This window comes from Notamacropus eugenii, chromosome 4, assembly GCF_028372415.1.
Source record: "Notamacropus eugenii isolate mMacEug1 chromosome 4, mMacEug1.pri_v2, whole genome shotgun sequence".
Classification (NCBI taxonomy): domain Eukaryota; kingdom Metazoa; phylum Chordata; class Mammalia; order Diprotodontia; family Macropodidae; genus Notamacropus; species Notamacropus eugenii.
The window spans coordinates 268,052,549-268,077,356 of record NC_092875.1 but is presented as its reverse complement, the minus strand read 5'-3'; the positions used below and the strand labels follow the sequence as shown (position 1 = coordinate 268,077,356).

At 33.0% G+C, this 24,808-nt stretch overlaps 1 protein-coding gene across 1 annotated transcript in view; it reads right to left on the bottom strand.

The window, feature by feature from the left end:
* Positions 1 to 24,808, bottom strand: part of SNTG1 (syntrophin gamma 1) — a 1,083,450-nt gene that overhangs the window by 16,336 nt on the left and 1,042,306 nt on the right. Inside the window, exon 18 of the mRNA XM_072604568.1 lies at positions 18,317 to 18,427. Coding sequence (XP_072460669.1) covers positions 18,317 to 18,427 — 111 coding nt within the window. The remainder of the gene's footprint in view (positions 1 to 18,316; positions 18,428 to 24,808) is intronic.

The following is a 24,808-nucleotide window of genomic DNA, read 5'->3' as shown; positions in this document are numbered from 1 at the left end:
AGGGATAGGATATAAAGATGGGTTTTTTAATACTTCATATAAACGTTCTAGCAACATTAAACATGTTTATTATCTGGAAGGTTGCTTTTTTTCTTTTTTACTGTTCCTGCTGTTTTCTTTTTTCCCCTTGGGGTAGGTGGATTAAATCTTTGCCTCACAGTGATTTTGCAAGCAATCACAATGCCCTTCCACAGGATCCTAGAACAGCAAGAGTGTGACCCCTTCTTTACCACCCCAATCCCTATTTTCCTTTTTTCTCTGGCACTCTTTTGAAGATTTTCCTAGATCATCAGTCCATAAAGAATGTTTGTGATGTGTATTTTCTACCTCTTCTGTGTCATTTAAGACTAAGGAAACAGACATTTCATAAATGTTTATCGACTATTTATTAACCTCAACTTGATCATGGGGGTTCTTTCATTGTTTATTAACTCACATTTACATAATGTTTTCATGATTTCAAAGTGCTGCTCTTCTAAAAATTTGGTGATGTAGATGGTGCAAGTGTTAATTCCACTTTAGAGATGAGTACCCTGTTGTTCATTGTGAATAAGTGATTTGCCAACTGGTCAAGGAGCTGGCAAGTCATAATATATCAGTCATAATTCAAACCTATCATTTTCCATTTCTTAATTCAATACTCATTCTGCTATATGGAATAAAGCTTTAATAGCTTAAAACCGGACTAAGACTTTTGGGATACCTTGTACAATGATGTTGTTGACGGATCACAGATTGTGGTTGATTTTTTGACAAATGAATAGTGTTCAGTGCTTGCAGCTTTTAAATATTTTTACTAATGAACTAGGGTAAAATTAAATATTCTGCTAAACTGTATAAAAAAAGGTTGTACAATTAAATTCACTGTTTTTCTTTTAAAATAATTTTTACATTTTTCACCTAATTAGAATCTATTATCCAGTGTAAGTCACTTGTCACTCATGTTTTAAGTACACAATAATGTAGATGACTTTTCTATCAGCAACTGAAGCTTAAATTAAAAAAATGAAACATTTTAAATTGAACAAAATGGAAAACTTCTAGTTTATTTTTTGTACAGCTATTCCAATTGTCTCCTCTTGAACAAATGCATCCACAAGGTTATGATGCATGAGGAAAACTTACTATTTGTCAAAATAGACATGATGAATTAAATTTCTCCATGTTAGAAATTTTTTCTCACATCTCTTGTTCCATATCCTTGCTGTTTTGATTGATGCATGGATTACAAACCATGGAACAAAGACACAATTGTATAGTGGAGTTTCTATAATTCCTTTGCAATAGGGGTATACCAGTTCTTTCCATTACTTACTGTAACCAAATTGGCAGAAATTTTACAAGTCTATATCCTAAAGGAAACCAGGTTTAGGAAGAAAACCAAAATGCATTTAAGAAAATTATTCTTTATAATTAAACTTTGGCTAATTTTCCTGACAAGTAGTTCTTACAGGAAAATACTGAATATCTTAGCTAACATTTGATCTCCTTGACAAGTGGAGAGAGATGGTAACTAAAGGCAATACCTGCTTAGAAATATAAATTTATTCTTAAAATCTTACGTAGAAGGATGCAACATTGAATAGTGGAGAAAATAAGCAAGTTCATATAAATCTTACTAATGGATAATTCAAAACAAAATTACCTCCTGGACATTTAAAGATAAACTGGGAAAGCAATACAATGATAAAAAATTGTAAGTATGTCAAGATTTTTATAACAAACATTTTTCACATTTGAACTGTAATATTATGGTCTCCACATTAAGCCTAGCTATAACTGATAGGTTTGTATGGCAGGAAAGTCAAATGACTACCACTACCTTGCCTGACTATCACTTTCAGATACTGAAGGAGAGCTAACAACAGACAGGAGCTGTGGCCCCTGTTCCTCAACAGCTAAAATCCTTGGTGGTATCCAGTGATTTGATGTCAGAAATGAATTACAGTTTTATCAGCAAAAATGATATAAAAGAAGATACTTTCCCATCTGCTTTGCTATTGTATCCAAGGAATCATGGGACCTTTCCAACTCACTTGTCCCTGAAATCCAGCAGAATATGAGCTGCTTTTCAAGCATGGATTCTTTCTACCTTTCTATTTGTATCCTTAAAATTTCATACTGTGTTTTGCAGGTACTAAGTTCTTAATAACAACTTTTTTCATTTATTCATTCAATATAATGCTACAATTCATTCAATGTTACAAGAAGAAACAGAAATGCAATTAAGAAAAGAAAGTTGAGGAAAACAGCATTGGACTAGACCACCAAGTATACATTGACAAGATCTGTACTGAAGATAACATAATTTTGAGGATATTGAAGAATCATTCTTTGAGTATATGGAAATGGAAAATATCTTAGGCATTATTGCAACAACACCAACAAAAACCAATAAAGAGAATAGAAGTATGTTAAAGTCATCCAAATCTTAAATGATCTAACAAAAGTGATAGCTTAATTCGATAATCTGATTACTTATATCTAATGAAGCATAAAGCTTGATTGCTTGCACAAAGTAGGCATGTAATAGTTATTCACTCTGACTCACTCATTCCAAGGAGCAGAATGATATAGATCTACTCAGACATTTTAGAGAGTTAAGCAATTCAATCATTCCAGGAAACAGTTTTTGAAATGTAATCTAAGGCCTAGAACAGAATCTCTGATTAATTTTATTTAATTTCATAGGCTGAATATAATCTTAGGAGCATCTCAAAAATAATCTCTTTTTGGCTAGTTCTCTGACCCAAAATTTCCTCTTGAAATATCAGAATTTGTCAGTTACCACAAAAAAATGGAGCAGTGGTAACAATAGTAGTAAAAATAATCAAGGTATATACTCATAGAATTCTTGTCTTTATTTTACAAAATTGTCTAATCATCTTCCTCCCCTTTCTAGTGGATTTCTACGACTCCTGTGGACCTACACAGTCCTCTATACTGACGGTATTATCCTGAGTAAGGGTTTCCTCAAAGTGGAAAAAAATTAGGATTGATAATGAATTGGGTCACTTCCCTGGGACCCACAGCATCCAAACACCTCATTGTAAAAGGGCGGAGTAAGGTTTATGCTTGTTTTTTTTTTTTTCTATGTCATCACTATCCCTTGGCTCTATTTTCTATGTGGTCTAAGAATTCAGAATAACACCTTATAGGAAGTTTCCTGAGGGTAGAGTGCTACACCAAAAGACAAACTACACCTGCCAGGAGCTCAAGTTCATTATCTATATATAGACATCCTGTCCTATCTTTCCAGAAACTCTCTCCAGCAGAATTAGAGTTCTCAATTTTATTATATTATCATACATATTTTAGAATTAAAATGATTTCTTAATGTTTTTAATATCATTAATTTTCAACCCCCTCATATTCAATTTGATTAAATTTAGCATTTCTTTTTTGGGTGTAAAGGGGAAAATAGCATTTTCTTTTGTTCAATTACATGTGAAGATAGTTTTCAACATTCTTTTTTTTACAACATTTTGAGTTCCAAAATTTTTCCTATCTTTCCCTCTCACCCTGTCTACCCAAGATATCAGTCAATCTAATATAGCCTATACATGTACAATCATGTAAACATATTTCAGTTATGTTGCAAAAGAAGAATCAGAACAAAAGGCGAAAAGCCATGAAGAACAAAAAAAAATGAAAATAGTATGCTTTGATCTTCATTCAGACTCTTTAGTTCTTTCTCTGGATTTAGATAGCATTTTCCATCATGAGACTTTTGGAATTGTCTTAGATCATCATAATGCTGAGAAGATACAAGTCAACCATAGTTGATCATTGTACAATTTTGCTGTTACTGTATACAGTGTTCTCCCAGTTCTGCTCACTTCACTCAGCATCAGCTCATGTAAGTTCAGATTTTTCTGAACTTGACCTGTTCATCATTTCTTATTGCATAATAGAATTCCATTGCATTTATGTACCACAACTTATTCAGCCATTCCCCAATTGATGAGCATCCTTTCAATTTCTAATTCTTTGCCACTACAAAAAGAACTGCTATCAAAACTTTTGTACATGTGAGACTTGTTTCCATCTATATGACCTCTTTGAGATACAGATCTAGTATTGGTATTGATGTATTAAAGGGAATGCACAGTTGATTGCCCTTTGGGCATAGCTTCAAATTTCTCTCCAGAATGGTTGGATCAGTTCACAATTCTACCAACATGCCCCAGTTTTCCCATGTCTTCTCCAGAATTTATGATTTTCCCTTTCTGTCACATTAGCCAATCTGATAGGTGTGAGGTGGTAGCTCAGAGTTGTTTAAATTTGTATTTCTCTAATCAATGCATTTTTTCATATGATTATAGAGAGCTTTAATGTCTTCATCTGAAAACTGCCTGTTCATATCCTTTGACCATTTAACAATTGGGGAATGACTTATATTCTTATAAATTTGACTCAGGTCTCTATATATTTGAGAAATGAGGCCTATATCAGAAGTACTGACTGTAAAAATTGTTTCCCTGTTTTCTGCTTTGCTTCTAATCTTGGTTGCATTGGTTTGTGTAAAATCTGTTCAATTTAATGTATTCAAAGTTATCCATTTTTCATTTCATGGTGTTCTTTATCTCTTGTTTGCTCATAAATACTTCCCTTCTCCATAGATCTGAGAGGTAATTTTAAATCCTGCAACTTTAAATTGTAAATTATTTCAAGTAGTTTTTTTAGTTGATTCTCTACAATTTTCTAGTGTATCATCGTATCATCTGTAAAGAGGGACAGTGTTGTTTCCTCATTGCTTATTCTAATTCTTTCAATTTCTTTTTTTTCCTTCCTATTGCTAAAGGCAACATTCCTGGTAAAATAATGAATAATAGGGGGGATAATGAACATCCTTGTTTCGCCCCTGATCTTGCTGGGAAGGATTCTAGGTTATTCCCATTACAGATAATACTTGCTGATTGCTTTAGATAGATACCACTTATCATTTTAAGGAAAGTTCCATTTATTCCTATGTTCTCTAGTGTTTTCAATAAGAATGTGTGCTGTGTTTTTGCAAAAGCTTTTTCAGCATCCATTGAGATAATCATATGATTTCTGTCAGTTTTGTTGTTAATATAATCAATTATGCTAATAGTTTTCTTATATTTAACCAGCTATGTATTCCTATTATAAATCTCACTGGTCATAGTGTATTATCCTGGTGATGAATTGACAATATTTTATTTAAAATCTTTGCATTGATATTCATTAGTGAAATTGCTCTATTTTCTTTCTCTGTTTTTGCTCTTCTTTATTTAGGTATCAGTACCATATTTGTGTTATAAAAGGAATTTGGTAAGACTCCTTCATTGCCTATTTTTTCCAAATAGTTTATATTGTACTGAAATTAATTGTTCTTTGAATTTTTTGGTAGAACTCACTTGTAAATTTATCTGACCCTTGAAATTTTTTCTTAGGGAGTTCATTAATGACTTGTTCAATTTCTTTTTCTAAAATGGAATTATTTATTTAATTTCCTTTTCTGTTAATCTGGTCAATTTATATATTTGTAAATATTCATCCATTTCATTATATTGCCAGATTTATGGGTATGCAATTGTGCAAAAAACTCCTAATTATTGCCTTAATTTCCTCTTCATTGGTGATGAATTCACTTTTCCATTTTTGATATTAGTAATTTGGTTATCTTTTTTTAAATCAAATTAACCAAAAGTTATCTAGTTTATTGTTTTTTTCATAAAAATAAGTGATTAGTTCAATGTTCTTTATTTTCAAATTTTTTAATCTCCCTTTTGATTTTCAGACTATCTAATTTGACATTTAATTGGAAATTTTTAATTTGTTCTTTTTCTAGTTTTTTAATCTGCATGCCCAATTCACTGATCTGTTTTTTTTCTATTTTATTCATGTGAGCATTTAGAGAGATAAAATTTCCCCTTAGTATTGCTTTGGCTACATTCAATAAATTTTGGTATGTTGTCTCATTGTCATTCTCTTTGATTACATTATTGATTATTTCTATGATTTGTTGTTTGACCCACCCATTCTTTAGGATTAGATTATTTAGTTTCCAATAAATTTTTAATCTATCTTTTCATGGACCTTTTATTGCATCATGATCTGAAAATGATGCATTTAATGTTTCTGCATTCCTGCACTTGAATTTATGTCCTAATACATGGTCAATTTTTGTGTAAGTGCCATGTCCCATTGAGAAAAATAATGTCCCTATTCACTTTTCTGCAGAACTCTATCATATCCAGGTTTTCTAAAATTCTACTTACCACTTTTCTTTCTTTCTTTTTTATTTTGTGTTCTGAAAGGGGTGGGGAGAGATGTTTTCCCCACTAGTTTAGGTTCTTTTTTTTTTCTGTTCTGCATTTTAAAGATTATCTAAAGGTATAGTTAAGACATTAATTTCATCAGGGATGAGTTTTCACCAGACCATTAGCAGCTATGAGCTTTCTTGTTGTAAGGTTATTCTTTTGATACCTAGAACAAAGTAAATTCATGAACTTTGTCAAGGAATCATCATCAACATAAGAACAAAGCCTTAATGCATTATAAATAGAGATATTTACATCTTGCATAGAGAGACTTCTTAAATGTCAAAACAAGAGTCTCATCCTTTGAATTTGCTAACCATCCTAACTGATTAAAAAGGTGACAATCATAATACTGACCAATGTGTTTGCTGTTGACAATAAAAGGAACAATTGGTAGTTCCATCAATACTTTGACCATAGCTGTCTCATATTTTCTATTCGTCATACACATTTAATGAGACATAATTTTTTAAGTAGTCTGAAACAGCTAAAATAGATAAAATATGTAGTTCAATGGTGACAAGCAGAAAGAAAATGATATATTAAATAATTACATGCTTTCATTTTTAAAAAGATAAAGTAATAAATTAAGATCAGTGATCATTAACCCTTTAGGCAGTCTGGTTAAACTCATGGATTCCTTTTTCAAAATAATAATTATAAACATATAAAATTTCAAATGAAGGCAATAATATATGTACATATATCTAAATTATATATTCATATATACATACATGTAAACTCATGTATACATGAATACATGTGTGTATACAAAGAGAGAGAGAAAGAAGGAGAGAGAGAGAGAGCGAGAGGGAGAGGGAAAGCATGCTAGCTATCAAAAATATTCCTTATTTTAAACTTCATGAACACCAGATTAAGAACTCTTGGTTTATATCTTTCCATTCAGATAAAGAAAATATTGTTGACTTTTTAGAATATATTACAGATTATAAAGGAAAAGAATGTCCTTTGGAGTTTCTAACACGTGTAAAAATCAAAAGTCCAAATATGATGGACATTTAGCAGAAATGTTGGGGAAATATTTCAGAATAATCAGAAATGTCATTCATGATTACTATTATATTTAATACATACACATACATACATATATACATATGCATACGTACATATATACATTTATACCTGTGTGTATATATGCAGCTTATCCATTATACCGTTATAGGTAGTATAATGGATAAGAGTACAGGACTTGGAGTTAGGAAAACCTGAATTTAAATCCAACCTCCAGCTGATTACTTACAAGCTATGTGACTGTGGGCAAGTCACTTAGCCATATTTCCTCAATTTCCTCAAATGTAAAGTGAGCTGGAGAAGGAAATGGCAAACCACTCTAATTTCTTTGTCAAGGAAACCCCAAGTGTGGTAATGAAGGGTAACACAGGAAATATAAAAAAAAACCAAAATAACAGGCCAAGAAATGAGGCTTAATTGCCCCCCCCCAATTTAAAATATCTAGCTTGCCTCTCTACAAGTGTCTACCTTTTAAATATATAATTATTTTTAGAGAGGTGGAATCAAGGAGACTTAGATCCAAATCTTGACTATGACATATACTAACAGTATGATTCTGAGCAAGAAGTCACTTAACTTTTCCACCATTAAGTGTAGTAGTTGGAGAAAAGTTGTTGAAATACATTAGAAGAGGGTGTTTCTTACATCAATGAAACTATAGGTCCTTATAAAGATAGATATCTATGTACAAACGTCTCTTTGCTTCTGTATTTTATTTTTTCATTATTTTATTTCCTATTCTTATAGTTAGGAAAGAGCAGGTTATCCAATAACACCTTTCCCTTGGGCTGCTGAAATTCTATGCTAATATAAAAATGGAATTACCGCATCTGCTGTTTGAGTGATGAAAGCCTTCCACTCCACTGAATTCTATACAGTTCTGATGTAAAACTCCTGTCATCACTGTACTCGACTTCAGCCATGTACATGGTTGCAAAAATCATTACACTCACTTAATCATATTTGGCTTACAGCCTTTATTGTGGGCTCAGTGATGTTTGTTGATGGGTCCTGTCATTCCTTTTATGTTGCTTATTATATCAATAGTTTAGAAATACATAAGATTTTGCAAAGAGCAAGTACTAAAGAATTGTCTTGAAAATTTCCATGAAAACCAGATGGAATAAATTAAAAAGACAGAATACATTGACATTATTTTCAGATATTGATTTCCATTATTCCACCTGTATTTATTTACCTCTTGGACAAATGGAACCATACCTATAGTTTTATTTAGTACACATTTCATTATGTTTGCCTGGAAAGAAATGCTTGTAAGTGTTGTCACAGTATATAAGAAGTCCAAAAGAATTTCAGAAGGAAATCTTAAGTATGTAAAAAACCAAAATTACTATTGAGCATGTGTTTATAAATTGCTTAAAAAAACTTATATGACTTTCAGAACATTTTTTTTCATAAAGTCCAAAAAAAAGCAACAAGAATATTTTTTTCTCTCAATTCATATGATTCAAGTATGGAACAAACATCCCTAATTGACCACACATTTCTTACATTTACTGCTGAAAATATTCATCATTTTTTTCCCTCAAAGAGAGCTGTGCACTTTAGGGGGAAATATAGCATGCTATTGTGTAGGAAACGAATAAAACCCATACACTGCAAATTTGAAGAAAACATATCCATGGAAAAAGTAGCTTTAAAGATCAAAGAAAGGGAGTTACAGAGTTGTATTACTAGACAGACCCTCAAAATGTATTTTATGCAGCAAGATAAATCCACTGATTCTATTTTGAAGGAGGCCTTTATTTTTAGAGACCTCTTGCCCCATAGAAAGTCTGATGAGAATTACTGGAGACCTGTTTAATCTCCTGCCTCACCAAGATGGTCTGATGGAATTAATTACATGGAAACAATCCTACTAGAATAGACCTGATCTTTGTGAACTCTTCAAAGCAACAAGGTTAACAAGTTATAATGCCATGGTTAAGACTTTCTGTCTCCCAAATCACTTGACATTCTGTCCTTTTTACTCAACCTCCCCAAGTAAGGTAAGTAGTTTAACAGCCTCCCTTGATAAGCACTATTTGCCTCTTACACTGTTGCCATAAAGCTGTGTTATGTGTGCTTGTATCTCCCTTTGCCCTGTGAATATGCTGATATGCTCTCCCCCTAGAGATTGCCCACAGACTGATGCCAATTGAAACTTTTTTCTTCTAGTGTTGTCATCTTCTTTTATTGATCTCCAACCAAATGGATCAAGGTGAGAGGAATTATTCTCAAGGAGAATATCAGGATCTCTGGATTGAATATTACTCAATACTATGACAGAGAATTTTGTTGCTTATTGCTCTGTATTTATATATGAACTGCCAGCTAACTAGAATTGTTTCAAAATTTTCTTCATGTCTTAGCACAGTGATAGTTCTATGAAGCATTTTGTCTGTCTTCTATGGGAATTTTTTTTTTAAATTTTTGATTCCCCTTTATTTGGAACTGAAGGCTATTCCTTCTGAAAATTTTGGTTAACTGAAAGCCTGTCTTCTATTAATATTAACCTTATCTGACTAATATCTGACTCATGAAATAAAGGAAGACAGATGTTCCCCAGGTAGAAGCTAAAGAGAAGTCAAAGTAGTTTAATCATTTCTTAGCTTCCCTAGCTAACTGATGAAGTAATGATTTCCCTGCCACTGATTCTTCTTGGTTATCTTTGTCACATTTACATTTTCTCCCTCAATCAATCTATATATTAACCTACTAAATATTAAACTTTAACTTGACTTAGTTTATCTATAGAATTTGTTTGCTAGAATTTGTTTCCTTAAGGAATATATGAGATTATGATTTTGACTGTTCATTTAACTTTTATGGCACTAGAGGCAATATGCCACTGAATTTTTCTTTTCTTTAACTTCTATGGTCCAAGAGGAATGTGCAAGATTGTTATATGTAAAAGACTTATTTCTCTGACACTGACATAATTTTGCCTGTAAGAAGGCTTCTGAATCCTAACAATTGTTTAGACTTTCGCTGAGTTCTGAACCTATGCATGAGCATAATAAGAAGACCTAGGATTTTACCTTTATGATTTCTATGTTGTGGTAAATATAACTGGACAGCAGTTACCTGCCATATGAACTCAGAGTGGTGATATATTTCCTACAAAAGTATGATACACCTTTTTATGAAAATGTAATTTACATCATGGGCTGCCATACAAAAATATAATAATCTCTTTTGAACTCATTTCATTGTTACTATATCATGATTAAACAAACTCTCCAGTAAGGTTGGCATCATTATTGTGACATTATTTGGTACTTGGAGTTGAACAGAAATGACAGTCAACTAACTTAAACAATTATCAACTCAAAAATAGAAGGAAAGCCTGCCAAGGTAGAAGGATAGAAGAGAGGAATCTGCAAGAAGGATAATAGGTAAAGTTTTACTAATAGAAAACTTTAAAAATACTATTTTATAATTTAAAATAAATAAAATGATTATTCCATTTTATTTTTGACAAAATGATTAATTTATTCCTCAGAGGAAGTCAGTCATTGCTCTTTAATGTTTGTATTCAGCATGATTCTATTTATAGTCCTTTGAAAGTTGTTTTGGGATTTTTTACTTTGCTGGTTAAGTCTTTTCCCAAGAGTCCATTTTCCAGCATGTTAGTTAGAATGAGAATGTCCCCTGGATTTTTTTGTTACAAAATGGTGAAGAAATATAGAAGTGAAACTAAAAACTAATAGAAAAAGAAAATATAGACCTGATTGTGCTTATTCCATATTTTAGGCAGTTACATATAGTATAACCTAATGATTTGTCATTTATAAAAATCTGTATTGTAACAAGTAATATATACGTACAGATTGACATACAGATTTTTGTCATATAAAGTCATTTTTGTGGTAGCATACAAAATCAAATTTACATAGGAAGTAAGTGTCCAGTCATTTAACCAAGCTGGACCATACATAAACAGTTATTAAGCCTTGAATCAAGGATACTTTGAAGTGATTAGCAAATTCAGGGGATATTCCACAAACATGAATCTCATGTATTTAATATTTTCTTAAAATATGACAATAGCAATAAGGAAAAGAGAGTGAATTAGGGGAATATAAAAGTATTTCATGTACACTGATCTTATAATGAACATATATTTTAGCTTACAGAATAAATTTGCTTTACTGTTCACTTATCAGAAATCCATATAAGTTGTGTCCTTCTCCAATTAATTCTCATCTTAAAAATAGAGTTATATTCCACAGGGAAAGTCCTCATCCAAGATTTAAAAAAATTAAATCACCTTTAAAAATATAGTATTTTTTCCAAAGATATACTTCAAGAAAAGCAATAATCTCTTGAGAAATCTTTGTTAAAAATTGAAAGTAAACTACAGAATAGAAATACCAGATACTCAGAATCCCACGGGGAGAGTTTCATGTCAAAGATTCTCACTGTAGTTTCATTTCATTCCCAAGTGCCACCACTTCACCCTCACTTTATATAGCCATGATTTAGACCAACTTTTATGACTCAGTCATGTGAATTTCAAAAATCTGCAAGTGTTTTCTTATCAAACTTTTTTTATGAGTGACTAAATAGAGAAGCTGAAGGCTCCTAGATGATAAACTTTTATTTCCTTCAGAAGTGGGCTTGTAGAAAGTATTCAAGAACTTTGTAACTCTTTTTAATCTTAATCTTTAATTTTGATTCTTTTTCCTTTATGCCACTTCATAATGAATGAGACAATGAAGCATCATGTTCACATTATAAATGTACCAAGCATTTGTACTCAAATAAAATAGTTTCTGAATATATCATTGAGAGGCCAACATGATATAGTGGCTAGAGAACTCTCCTGGAAGTGAATTCAAATCCTGAGTTCAAATCTTGCTTCTGCTGCATACCTACTTTGTTTGTTTCAGGAAATGACAACCTTTCTATCCTTCAAGAAACACTCAAAGGTTCAAAGCTAAAACTAAAAAAAAAAGTACTAGCTAGCATTTCTAGAATGCTTTAAATTCTGTAAAACACTTTTCATATATTATTTCATTTAGGCATCACTATAACTCTTCATTAGGTTCCAATATTACCCATTCTACAGATGAGGAATTTGAGGTTGGGTTGGATTAAATGACTCATGGTCTCACAACTAAGAAAATGTCTGTAAGATTTGAATTGAGGTCTTCCTCACTCCAAGTCCAATGCCTTTATCAACTGTATTACCTAGTTGCCTATATGTCTATGCCAAATAGGTACTAGTGGGGGAAATTTCCTCATTAGGAATTCCCTACACAAAAGAAATCAACAGTCTGTCTTGCCTCCTCTCCTTCCTCCCAAGTGAATTTTAAAAACATATTCTTGACTATACTTTCATAAAGATTCATGAAATATAATTTTCTCTTTAGAATAATTCATGATGGGTTGAGAACAAAAAAAAAAGACTTTCAAGGAGAAAAGCATAGAGTGGTAATCAATCAATCAAAGAATAAATTTTTTCTTGTTTACGTCATTGTCTTCTCTACTCACCTGAAGTGATAGACACCATGACCCATTCTACTCTATAGGAAAAAAAGGACATTAGTAGGAATTTTAAGAAGTATCATTGATTCATTGAAGGGAATAGTCCAGGAATGAATGGAATAGTGAAGTTTTTGTTGTTTTTGTTCTTTTTGTTGCATTGATCATACTTCTAAAAGTTTGGCAAAATCAAACGTATGAATCACTTATTCTACCCCTTGTGAATAAAGAGACCTGATAATTGTCATGAGGTCAACCAAATGAAGATTTTGAAAGCAAAGCAAACAAACAAAATACCATTTAACCTAATAATGGATTCATATAAGGATCATACATGTATCATAATTGTCCCCTGAAATGCAATAATTCTTATTTTCTTCTGAGAAACAGGGGAAATCAAGGCATTGAATGATAGCTTAATGTTATTTAAGCTTCTCCTCACTGCCTCATAAGAGCTAGAAATGTGCCAAATAAACTATACGAATAACATATGGAAGACCTTGTTAGTGAAAAAATGATCAGAGAAATGGGATAATTAATCAGAAAAAATAATACAATTCACAAATACTATAGTAGCAGAGAACCTCAGAATAAAAACTGAGAAGAAAGTAATTGTACAATAACTACAGAAGATGACAATGGAGTATGGAATGAATACAAGAACCCTAAAAGTGATTTCAAAGCATTAAAAAAGGGAAGAAGGAGACAAGGGGTGAAATAGAAATATATCATAGAATAGAAACTGGATAGTTTAGCAAAGCAGCAAAGACCCTTAAAAAACAGAAAAAGAGGAGTTAGAGCTAAAAAATCCAATGATATAGTCAGAATCATTAGAGCAAAGTCAAAAGTTAGCAAAATTGAAAAAAATCAATTACTGAAGCAAACACTTATTAAGCACCTGCTGTATGCTTGGAACAGTGTTGGGCTCTGAGGAAAAAAGATTACAATGAAATAGAACCTGCCCTTTAATGAGCTTATAATATATCACAGGAAAGATTTAGTATCATTAACAACTTAGAAAGCAGGTGTAGGACACAATTTTTGGATTTTGGTCTCCTTAAAAACCAAGATGAAAAACAACAACATCTGAATATCACAGTATATTAAATCATAAAAGAAATTATTAGGAATATTAGGTGAGAGCAAAATGAAAATTGATAAAAACCACAAAGATAAGTATGATGATCCAATTCACATATTCAGAAAAATAAAATAATTTGAGTTAATATTTTACCCTGTTTTGTTATTCAAATAAGAAATACTCTGGGGCAAGAGAAAAAGAGGTGAGAAAAGCACTTAATGCTTCTTGTAATATGGCTACAACACAAGAAGCGATCTCATGAACCTCACAGTCTCTGGACAAAAAAAAAGGAAGGTTAAATAAAAGAGACAGGGAAAGAGAAAGAGAAACAAGCAAAATCTGAGACTGAAAAACAGACAGATGCAGAAAGAGATACACTCAAAAAGAGAGAGAGAGAATGAGTGAGACTATATTAACTAAAAATATGTAAATAAAAAAAGGACTGTAAATTAGGATAGAGAGGAGGAGAGATTTTTGTGTTTGAGGGATAGAGAGGAAATTACAATAATAAAAACCAACAGCACATATATCATTGATTTAAGAGAAAAACAAGGTAACAAAAAAAGTAATCAAGGTTTAAATTGAGAGAAGTGGGTATCAATGAGACTGAGTGATATTTTAACTATTGCTATCTAGCATAGATTTTACACATTTTAAAAGAAATACTAAAACAGAATATCTTGTAAGAAACAATAATCATTACTATGAAGGTGAATGGTAATAACTTGCTCATAAAATGAATAAGGATGGCAGAAAGGCTTAGGAGGCTAATCTCAAATCTTGTAGTATAAAGTCAGCAAAAAGCTTCAAAGAGTACTAAAATTAAGATTTGGGATAGAATGCATTATGATCCAGTTGAGTTTTTTTTTTTTTAATTGAGCAGGATTGTTGATCATCCTGAAAAAGAATCTCCATAAAATAGACACAGTTGAGAGAGACAGGAAGGGAAAATATATTTTCTTTAAAGGTAGCATAAATAACAAAAAAAATAGGAAGGAGGGATGGAAATGACACCTAAGGAAAATCTAACACCATAATTAGAAGGCAATCACTGTTGGTGACATATGCCTTTCCTCACAACTATATATACTAAACTTACATGTACCAAAAACCAGTTGTAAATTTCATTAATCATGGCAAAGTTTAAATTTTTATCACTGAAAAATAATTTCTAAATTGTCATTTTCTTACCTTTCTGACATAAATGTTCTACTACATTAACCATATAGTAAACTTTCAAGAACATACTCATACTGTGGAACTGTATTTTATTTGTGCTTTGCTTCAAGCAAGAACATATGAGAAGCGCTGTCACTTCCCCCCCAACTCCCCCGCCCTTTTTTGCTATAGAACTACTCTCTTCATTCTAACAAAGTTCTTGAATATGCAACTGTGAGAACTTAGGAAAAAAAACTCCTAATAGACACCACAAGGCATAAAAGCACTAACATAAGACTACAGCTCCCCCTGTCATATATAATATTCTCTTCATTTAGCTAATATGATCTTTTAACTCACATGGAGATGCCCATTTTTCAAGCTGACTATTTTTTAGATGTAGAAATACAAAGTGATTCAACCTCAGCAGTTGCTCTGATTAGAAAAGAATTTGTTTCCTTTATCTTGTTCTTTGGCTGAAAGACTGGCTCCAGATGGTTCTTTAGAAGATCCTTCTAACAGCTTGCCTTTTGTTAAATGAATATGGGAAGAACGCTTTCAAGGTAGTCCATCCTGGTGATGTCAATATGAATGCTGAAACTTGTAATATGTTCTAATATGCTGTATAAATTCATTGAACTCAGTATTAATGCCAGGTGGTAATGGCAGGAGCCACCAAGTTCTTGGCAAAGTGCTTGTAGTAAAATATTTATCATAATACAAATGATGGGAAAAAAAGTAAGCGTAGAAAAAACAGTATTTGAATTACATTCTTATTTGTCTTAAATTACAATCTTATTTGTCACGTTATGGATGTTGGCAATAATATTAGCATAGAGAAATATATTGAATGATAAGAAGCCTGAATCAAAGAATTTTAGCATCATAAGCAACCTCCAAGATCATCTAGTCCAAATTTTAAATGAGCAGGACTCCTTTTCTACCATATATCTAACCAGTGGCCTACCCATTGATTTTACAATCAGAATATTCCTCATGTCTCAAAATGCCCATTTAATTCAATCATCACTTTAGTTTAGTCTCTCTTTATTTTTTTTCTTCTCTATTGTAACTGCTATTAATTAATGACCCAGGCTTTATTTTTTCTCTTTTCTCTTTCATACTGCTGTTAGAATAACCTGTCTAATGCATAGTTCTCATCATCAGACTTCCTGATGTCAATTGGTTTTCCATTGACTATCAAAAAATTGTAAAATCTTTCATATGCCATTTAAAAACTTCCATAATCTTCTTCCAGTCTACCTTTTCAATCATATTTCATCATATTCATAGGATAATGAATTTAGAACTAGAAGAAACTTTTAAGTTTATACAAAATGACTCCTTTATCTTATAGACTGAGGTACAGATAGGATCAATGATTTACTCTAGGCCATTCAACTAGATACAGAATCTAGTGCATTATTCACTAAGCTACACTGCCTCCTGCTTATATGTTTTCTGTTCTTTGGTCAAAATTGATAAGAAGTCAATGTGGTACAGTGGAAAATACACTGGTCTTGGAGTGAAAATATTTGCATTCTGGCTCTATACATTAGTTGTATGATTATTAGGGGCAACTAGGTGGCATGGAGAATAAGAGCAGCAGCCCTGGAGTCACGAGGACCTGAGTTCAAATTTGACCTTGACACCCTTACCAGCTGACAGACTTGGGCAAATTGCTTAACCTCAATGACCTTGCCTTCTCTCCTCCAAAAACAAAACAAAACTGTATGACTTTAAGCAAGTTATTTCTCTTGTCTAGGTCCAAGTTTTCTCATCTCTGGGTTCATTGTTAACACAGGTTTGCTAACAATCTATGTTTCTACACCTGTTCACAAATCTTATTCTTTTCCTCTTTTCTTCATGCACACCTTTCCCTGTATCTAAAGGATCCTGCCTCCATTTTTATTTATTGACATACATTTCTTCCTTTAAGGTTTACGTAATTGCAATACTCTATAGCAATTCTTGATTCCTTCAGCTAGAAGTGACCAGTCGTTTCTTGAATCTCTTGAAGTCCTCTGCATGATTACTTTTGTGGACTTAATTAATATCTAACTTACAGTTAGACTTCTCATTATCTTACTAGACTATAAGCTCTGTAAGCAATGAGACTATCATTTTTCATCTTTACATATCTCAGTACATTGTTTCGTACATAATTGAAGTATAATAAATTTCAGTTTTATTACATTTTAAGGAAAGCACTTTTGAACCTGCCTTTATATATTCACAAAAGAAACACATTAAAAACATTAATGCATAATTTCTATTACCAAAACAATTTCTTTTATTCTAAACAATCTTGTTTTGGTTTTTCAGAATCCATTTCTTTACACTAATTTCTCTACTCCCCACCCTCTACTCTCACACCACCATAACTGAGATTATAATTTACAGAATCATATGATTCAAGTTCCTAGAAGTCTTTGATTCTAAACCCTTCATTTTACAAATGAGGAGAGTAAGGTACTGGAAGGTGTCTAAAGTTGAATTTGCATTGAGGTCTTCCTGACTCCAAGTCCAGTGCCTTCTCTCCTCTCTCAGGCTTGTCCCATGGGCTTTCCTTATATGCTATTTGTAGTTTAACTTACTTGGTGGAGTTTATTTGACCATGTTAAAATCACTCTTTGTTCCAAAAACCCCAAAACTCTAAGAACATTAGTGACTGACATTCAGAATACTTAGCATGGTACATCAACCTTACAAAACTAAAAATTTACAATAGGAAGGGAGAATATTGGTTTCACCCCTCTTATTCCATATGCACCTTCTGAGGTAAACTATACCCTGGTATTTAAAATAATTCTAAAGGCTAATAATATTTTGCATTTCTTTAGAATATTATAGATATATGATTATGTATCTACATACTTATAAATGATTATCTTATATAAAAATACCATAATCTATACCTAGAACTCCTCAGATAAAGCAATAAACGAAATAGTATGCATTTTAACAAGTTTTTGTAGCTAATGTGCATGTAGTTCATAAGACTAGACAAAGAAAACGTAAACTAACTTTTCTTTGTGCAGGTTTATTTTCTTTTCTTATTTTTTCTTTTACTTTTAACTTGGTCTTACAGTAAACAACCTCTACAGAATCCTGATATCAAGCCATGCTTTGGGGCATGATAGACATTTCAGAAGCAGTCAGAACAGCAATGAGCATACGACCTCATCAATTCATTCAAGTTTCCTCTACTTCCTATTGGTATTAATACAGTTATAGGTGGATAGTTGGAAAGCCGCTTTGCTTTTACCTTTGCTTCAATCTGCTTAGTATCTGGATTCTGAAACAAAAATTTGATTTTGCTTTTGCCATCATCTGAAGAACCTTTAAGCTGAGAAAACTTGTACCTCCAAAGGACAGCCTGAAGGAAACAAACAAACACACACAAAAAGATACAAATCAATGAAATTAATATCAAGCTGTGGAAAATATTAAGAAACATTTTCTTTTTTAAAAACATCATACAGTATGAAAGGAAAGTAAGTCATTTCATCTTAATTTTAGAGTAACTCACATGTCATGGTAGCCAATGCACATAAATACAAAGATTTATCATAATATCTTTTGGTTTCATGGCCTTTGCAGTCACTGAACTGGGCATACCCCACACTAATTACTTAAAACTATAATTGGTCAGATCTAATGAATTCTTTTGAAAGAGACAAATATCACTTTAATAAGAAGTATTGTTTAAAAATGCAGTCTGATACAGCTGACTTGAAAACACTAAATCCGTCTATGAGAAAATTTGGTTGGTAAGTAGAAAACACAAATCACTTATTACTTGGACATTCAAAACTCTATTTTTATTTGATAATGCTATAGCTTCTTGATAAACCTCAAAATTATAATTTAGGGCTTTTTCAGAAAGTGATAATGATGTTTTATAGCAAATAGAACCTCAGATTACATAGGGGGGACAAAACCAGAAGGCACAGCATTCTTGTGCAGTAGGCATCCAAGGAGTACTGCTGCTGCTATTTCCCTCTCATCATATCAGTTCCTTAAAAGTGAGGTCCCTAGCTACAATTAGTCTGTGAAGTATCAAGTACTATATGACTGGGCTAAAGATGTTGGAGGATAAGCTGTTAGTTTTTCAAATGACAAAACCAGAGCAGAGAAAGTTTAAGTTACTAAACAGGGAAAATGTTCCCAGTTCAATCTACTTGTCATTGAATTCTTCTGCTTCAGAGGGACTGGCTATAATACTTGGTGCTTCAGAATGCCCACAGATCAAAGAGTTCAGATAATAAAAGTGACATACCTACAGTTTCAAAGACATGTTGTAAACCAGGGATGAAATATAGATGTAGAAAGAAAAACACAGACATACTAATAAGGGCATCACTTGGTATTTCACTCCCCGTTCATTCTCTCTGGCTATGAACCAGTCACTGATGTGGAGAATAACAAGGGTAACTCCAGACCTTTCAGTTATAGCTGTTTCACCTAACGTTGGAGAATAGGGCTAGCTATATGTGAAAACCCAAGGGCAAAGGATAAAAACAACACCATGGATCCTGAGCAGCTATCGCCTCAAGACTGATCCAGCTTTGAATGGAGAATAAGTTAATAAATACTTTCATTTCATTTTCTGTCATTTTTCTTTACTAACTCATTTGAATTCTTCCTATAATATCCAAAGAAAGTAGAGCAGGTGTATGCCAGATATAGCCCTCATTCAGACAGAATTTCACTTTATATCATTTTGCTTTAAGATGTAATTTATAGTAGAAAGCCATATTCTTGAAAATGATTAACGCATTTTAATCTAATATAATATCTTCTATGACATATTTTATTTAATTTCTTTACAGGATCTCTTTCTGAAATGTGTTGCAGCCCATTATACATGCAGTCTATGTACTGTAAGGCTTTCTATTGTCTTCCTGGGGTTACTCATTTTCTTTGAGACTAGTAGTATTTTATTTCTCACAATGATTCAACAATCTTTGCACAGAGTACTGGGTTTGGAGTGAGGAAGACTTAAATCTATCCTCAGATACTTATTAGCCGTGTGACCCTTGGTAAGCATGTCTCAGTTTTCTCATCTGTAAAATGGGTATAGTAATAGCACCCACCACCCAAACTTATTAAGAAGGGAAATGAGATTATATGTATAGTTATTTGTAAATCTTTAAACACTAGTTGTTGTTGTTGTTGCTGCTGCTAAAATATAGGAGCCTTTCTCTTCTCTTCAGTCCATTGGATAGAAGGACAGTGTTCTACAGTGGAGAGAATGCTAGACTTGCAGTTAGGAAAACATGGGCCCAAATTCTCTTTCAATCCTCAACTAGCTTATGAACCTGGGTAAGTCACCTAAACTCCTTTGACTTTAATTTCCCCATCAGTAACATAAATGGGTAAGTGGAGAGTTGAACTTGATGACCTTTAAGGTCCCTTTCAGCTCTACATCTTTGAACCTAAAACTTTGGGCGACACAGACAAAATTCACACAGAATGAATTGCAATCAGCATTTTGGAGAGAATATCCACATTTTGAGATCACAGTTCCATTTGAATAATTTAAAAATATTCAACAAAATAACAAAAGCATTATTCCTCCTGTGATTCTCTGAGACTTTAAATTCAACCAATTTCTCAAAGGTTCTAACAACTTTCAATTACATTCTGTAATCACAAGGTACCAAAATTACTTTGAAAGCTAACTACAGAGCCAATTCATTCCAAGACAAGCAGATTTCCACCTGCTTTTTTTTTTGCCCTCTCTCCAAAAAAGAAATCAGGAGGCATTTTTCTTACTTGGTTACATTATGGAGTGAAGGTAGACAGGAAGTGGGAACAAAAAAAATCTATTTCATATGCAGGGAGAACAATAAAATCTCCCAAATTCAATATGAGGGGGCAATAATGTATCATTTAAAAAAAAAGAAAATATATTGTGTCTGAATCATAATCATTTGTCCTTATTGATGCTGTTTAATGTTCTACCTGTGTGCTCTTGGTCTATGAATGAAGGCATGCTGCTTGGCCTGATTCTCAAAGGCACATTATATAACATGGTCCATTAAGTACTCATTTAATAGTTATGAAAAATGTAACAGCTAGTCTTAGGTAAAGTACGAATTGCTACCAACTGTGTTTTCTAAAGGTGAACAAAGCAATAATTTGATGGTTGACCAACCTAGAGCTCTAAGGAAAGCATTAAAAAACTTTTCCTTCCCCTTTCCTTTCCTCCCATCCCCAATGGCAAGAATAAATATCTATGACATTTCAGAAAAAGTTTATCAGCTGTTGATAGCCACAAGATCTTTAAAAAACAGAAAGATTTACTAACTCACTTTTACTAGTTTGTTGTTCAGTCATTTCAGTCATGTCCAACTCTTCATGGCCCCCTTTGGTGTTCTCTTGGCAAAGATAATGAAATGGTTTGCCATGTCCTTCTCCAGCTCATTTTACAAATGAAGAAATTGAGGCAAACAAATGATTTGCCCAGGGTTACGCAGCTAGAAAGTATCTGAGGCCAGATTTTAACACAGGTCTTCCTGATTCCAGACCTTGACTCTATACACAGCTCCACCTAGTTATTTACTATAAAAAATGTAGGAGGATGCAGTGTCACATGAAAAAGTAAGCCTAATACAGTGACTAGCTTATTGTAAATATTAAGTAAATAGTTGTTAGTTAATTAATTGCTCCTTGATAAGGTCCTGAACTCAGTCAGATCCACCTGAGTTCAAGTTCATTCTCTGATACATTATACTTTATTTTAAAATCAATATGGAGCCACTGGACTTTATTACATAGGGGAGAAATGTGCTTAGACTTGTACTTTATGAAAAGTACTTTGTTAGGTGTGTATAGAGTGAGGAAAGATAGAAGTGAGAGTTTGGAGGAAGAGACATCAATTAGAAGACTATTGCAATAACCCTGGCAAAAGATTATGAGAGTTTGAAACAAGGCTATGACTATAGAAATATCTAGAAAAGGTTCACTGCAAAAGATGCTGCAGATATAGAAATGACAAAATTAAGCAATTGATTGGATGTATAAGTTGAGGGAGAATAAGGAATAGAGAATGACTGTGAAACCGGGTAGCTGGAAGGATAGTGATGCCTTTTATTTAAATAGGGAAGAAGAGTGGTTTTGAGAGGAAAGATAAACCATTTGATAATCACCCTCTCTTTCTACAGTTATCCCTTCCACATTGTGACTTTCCCTATCACGATTTCAATATATCTCTAATTGGCATGAAAAATTAAATGGGAATGTTGTCAAAGCTTTAGATGACATGTAAAGACCAGAAGATAACACAGAAAAAGTTTAGAAACCCAGGAATGCAATATATATATATGTTATATAATATCAACATATTTTATCTTTTAGTGCCATAATAATTCAGAATTCTTCTTTGGTATAAAGAGTGGGAAAATAATTTTATGCATATTTTCCAGATTTGGGGGACACTGTGCCCCTAACCCCTGAAATGTGGAAAGGACAACTTTATAAGAAGCCTTACTGGTGAGCAGAGAAGTATGACCACCTGTCAGCTATGCTTGGTGAGGAATCTTTTTATGCATGAATTGGACCAGATGGTTGTGGAGGACTCTTCTGTTTCTCATATTCTGTGATTCTCTGATGCTGGAATCATAGAAGCTGTTTACTACTTGATTTGTACTCAATCATTCCTATAAAGAATCTAAGGAACCTGACATACCATCCTAACATCACTATTTCCTGATTAAAGTCAATTTTTGTCCTCCTTTTTTTTAGGAGACGCATTTTGTAACCTAAAGAATTCAGTATTTTATAACTTTTTCCCAGCCCTGGAGCTTGAATGAAGTCTAAAGAGTCTAGGAAATAAATACTTAGAGTCTAGGAAAGCAAATGTCTTAATGTATTCACATTCCTACCTGTAAAGCCATCAGATTATTTGATTGACAATCCTTCAACAAGAATTATTGTTCCCTATGTGCAAAAGCATGTTGTTTCTAGAGGGAACCTAAACATAAATCTTTAAAAAATTATATTCAATTAGCTATTTTAAATGCCTAGTAACAAAAGATCTATTTGCCTCATTTATAAAACTGTCAAAGTTATGTAGTTTTGGCAACATGTAGATTGAATCTAAATGGAATATTTCTAACTAAAGATCAGGACAAAATTCTGAACTAAGAAGTATAGTTATATTTTATTGATGCTTTAAAAATCTCTTAACTACCATCCAACAGTCATTTCTTAAGCACCTACTATGTGTCAAGAGAGAGGCAGTATGCCTTAATAAATACAAAGCTGGTTTTGGAGTCAGAATACCTGGATTTATGTCCCACTGTCCCTGATTCATATCATTTGTGAGACACTGGGAAAGTCACTTCTCAGATCCTCAGGTATTATAGGACTATAAGAGTGTATAGGTGTTCAGGAAAGATTAGAACCTCTGATGTGAGGGCTGCTAAACCCTTTTTAGAGCTGCTTTACACCTTTGGTGTCTAATCAGTCACTCAACTCTCACCTGTGGCTACAAGAAGCTGCAGCATGCATAGTGACTACATCCCAGGTTAACCATTTCAGCAGACAGGCTAAATCAGGTTGAGAGCAACTATTGGCCTAAATTACTGTACAGTTAATGATATTCTTTGCTAGAGAAATCTTTTTTAATTTGAAATTCTCAGCAATAATGAAAACACAGGGCCAGGATATCAGTCCCTTGACCTCACTCTACAACACCCCCCTGCAATGTGTCACACACGTACACAGGTGTTTTTATGTACAAATATTCCATTCTCACATGGAAGATATTTTCTCCATTAGTTCCAAGGCAATCAGTGCATTACAAAGTTTAGTAGATCTAGAGCCAAGTGATCTGAGTTCTACTTTTGATGATTCCTAGCCATATAATATTAGGGAAGTCACTTAAAGTACCTGGGTCTAAGTTTTGTTTGCTATAAAACAATGGGGTTGTACGAGATGGCTTGTCTTGGAAGTTCCTTCTAGTTCCAGATCTAAGTGCCTAGGATCCTGTGAATACTTTGCACAAGGTTCCTCTTATGTAAATGCAAATTAAAATGACTCTAAGGTACCACCTTACACATATCAGATTATCTAACATGAAAGAAAAAGGAAATGTAAAATGATGGAGGGATTGTGGAAAAATAGCCACACTAATGCAATATTGGAATTGTGAACTAGAACAACTATTCTGGAGAACAATTTGAAACTCTACCCAAAGGGCTAAAAAAACTGTACATAAAACTAGCAATACCACTGTTTTATTACTGTATCTCAAACATTAAAAAAAAAAGGAAAATGATCTACATGTACAAAAGTACTTAAAGCAGCTCTTTTAGTGATGACAAAGAATTGGAAATTGAGGGAATGTGCACCACTTGGAGAACAGCTAAACAAGTTGTGGTCTATAATTGTGATGGAATATTATCGTGCTATTAGAAATTACCTAGGGGGAGGATTCTGGGAAGATGGCAGAGTAGGTCAGAAAATTCCAAGCTTGCAAGATTTTCTCCCACAAAAGAGATAAAGTAGCACTTTAGGGTGAACAAAGTGTATCTAAAAGTAAATAAGAATTGGGCCACTACAGGGGTCTTCCTGGGACAATTCGAGAAGATCAGAAGAAAAATCACAGGATGAGGTTTATTCCCTGTGAAGAGTAAACACCTCTAGGCTAGGGTCCCTGTTAACAACCAGAGCCAAGCCACTTAAGCAAGTGGCAAGCCCTGGGGCTTGCCTCCCAACCCACCTCAGTCCCAGCCACTGGAACTTTTAC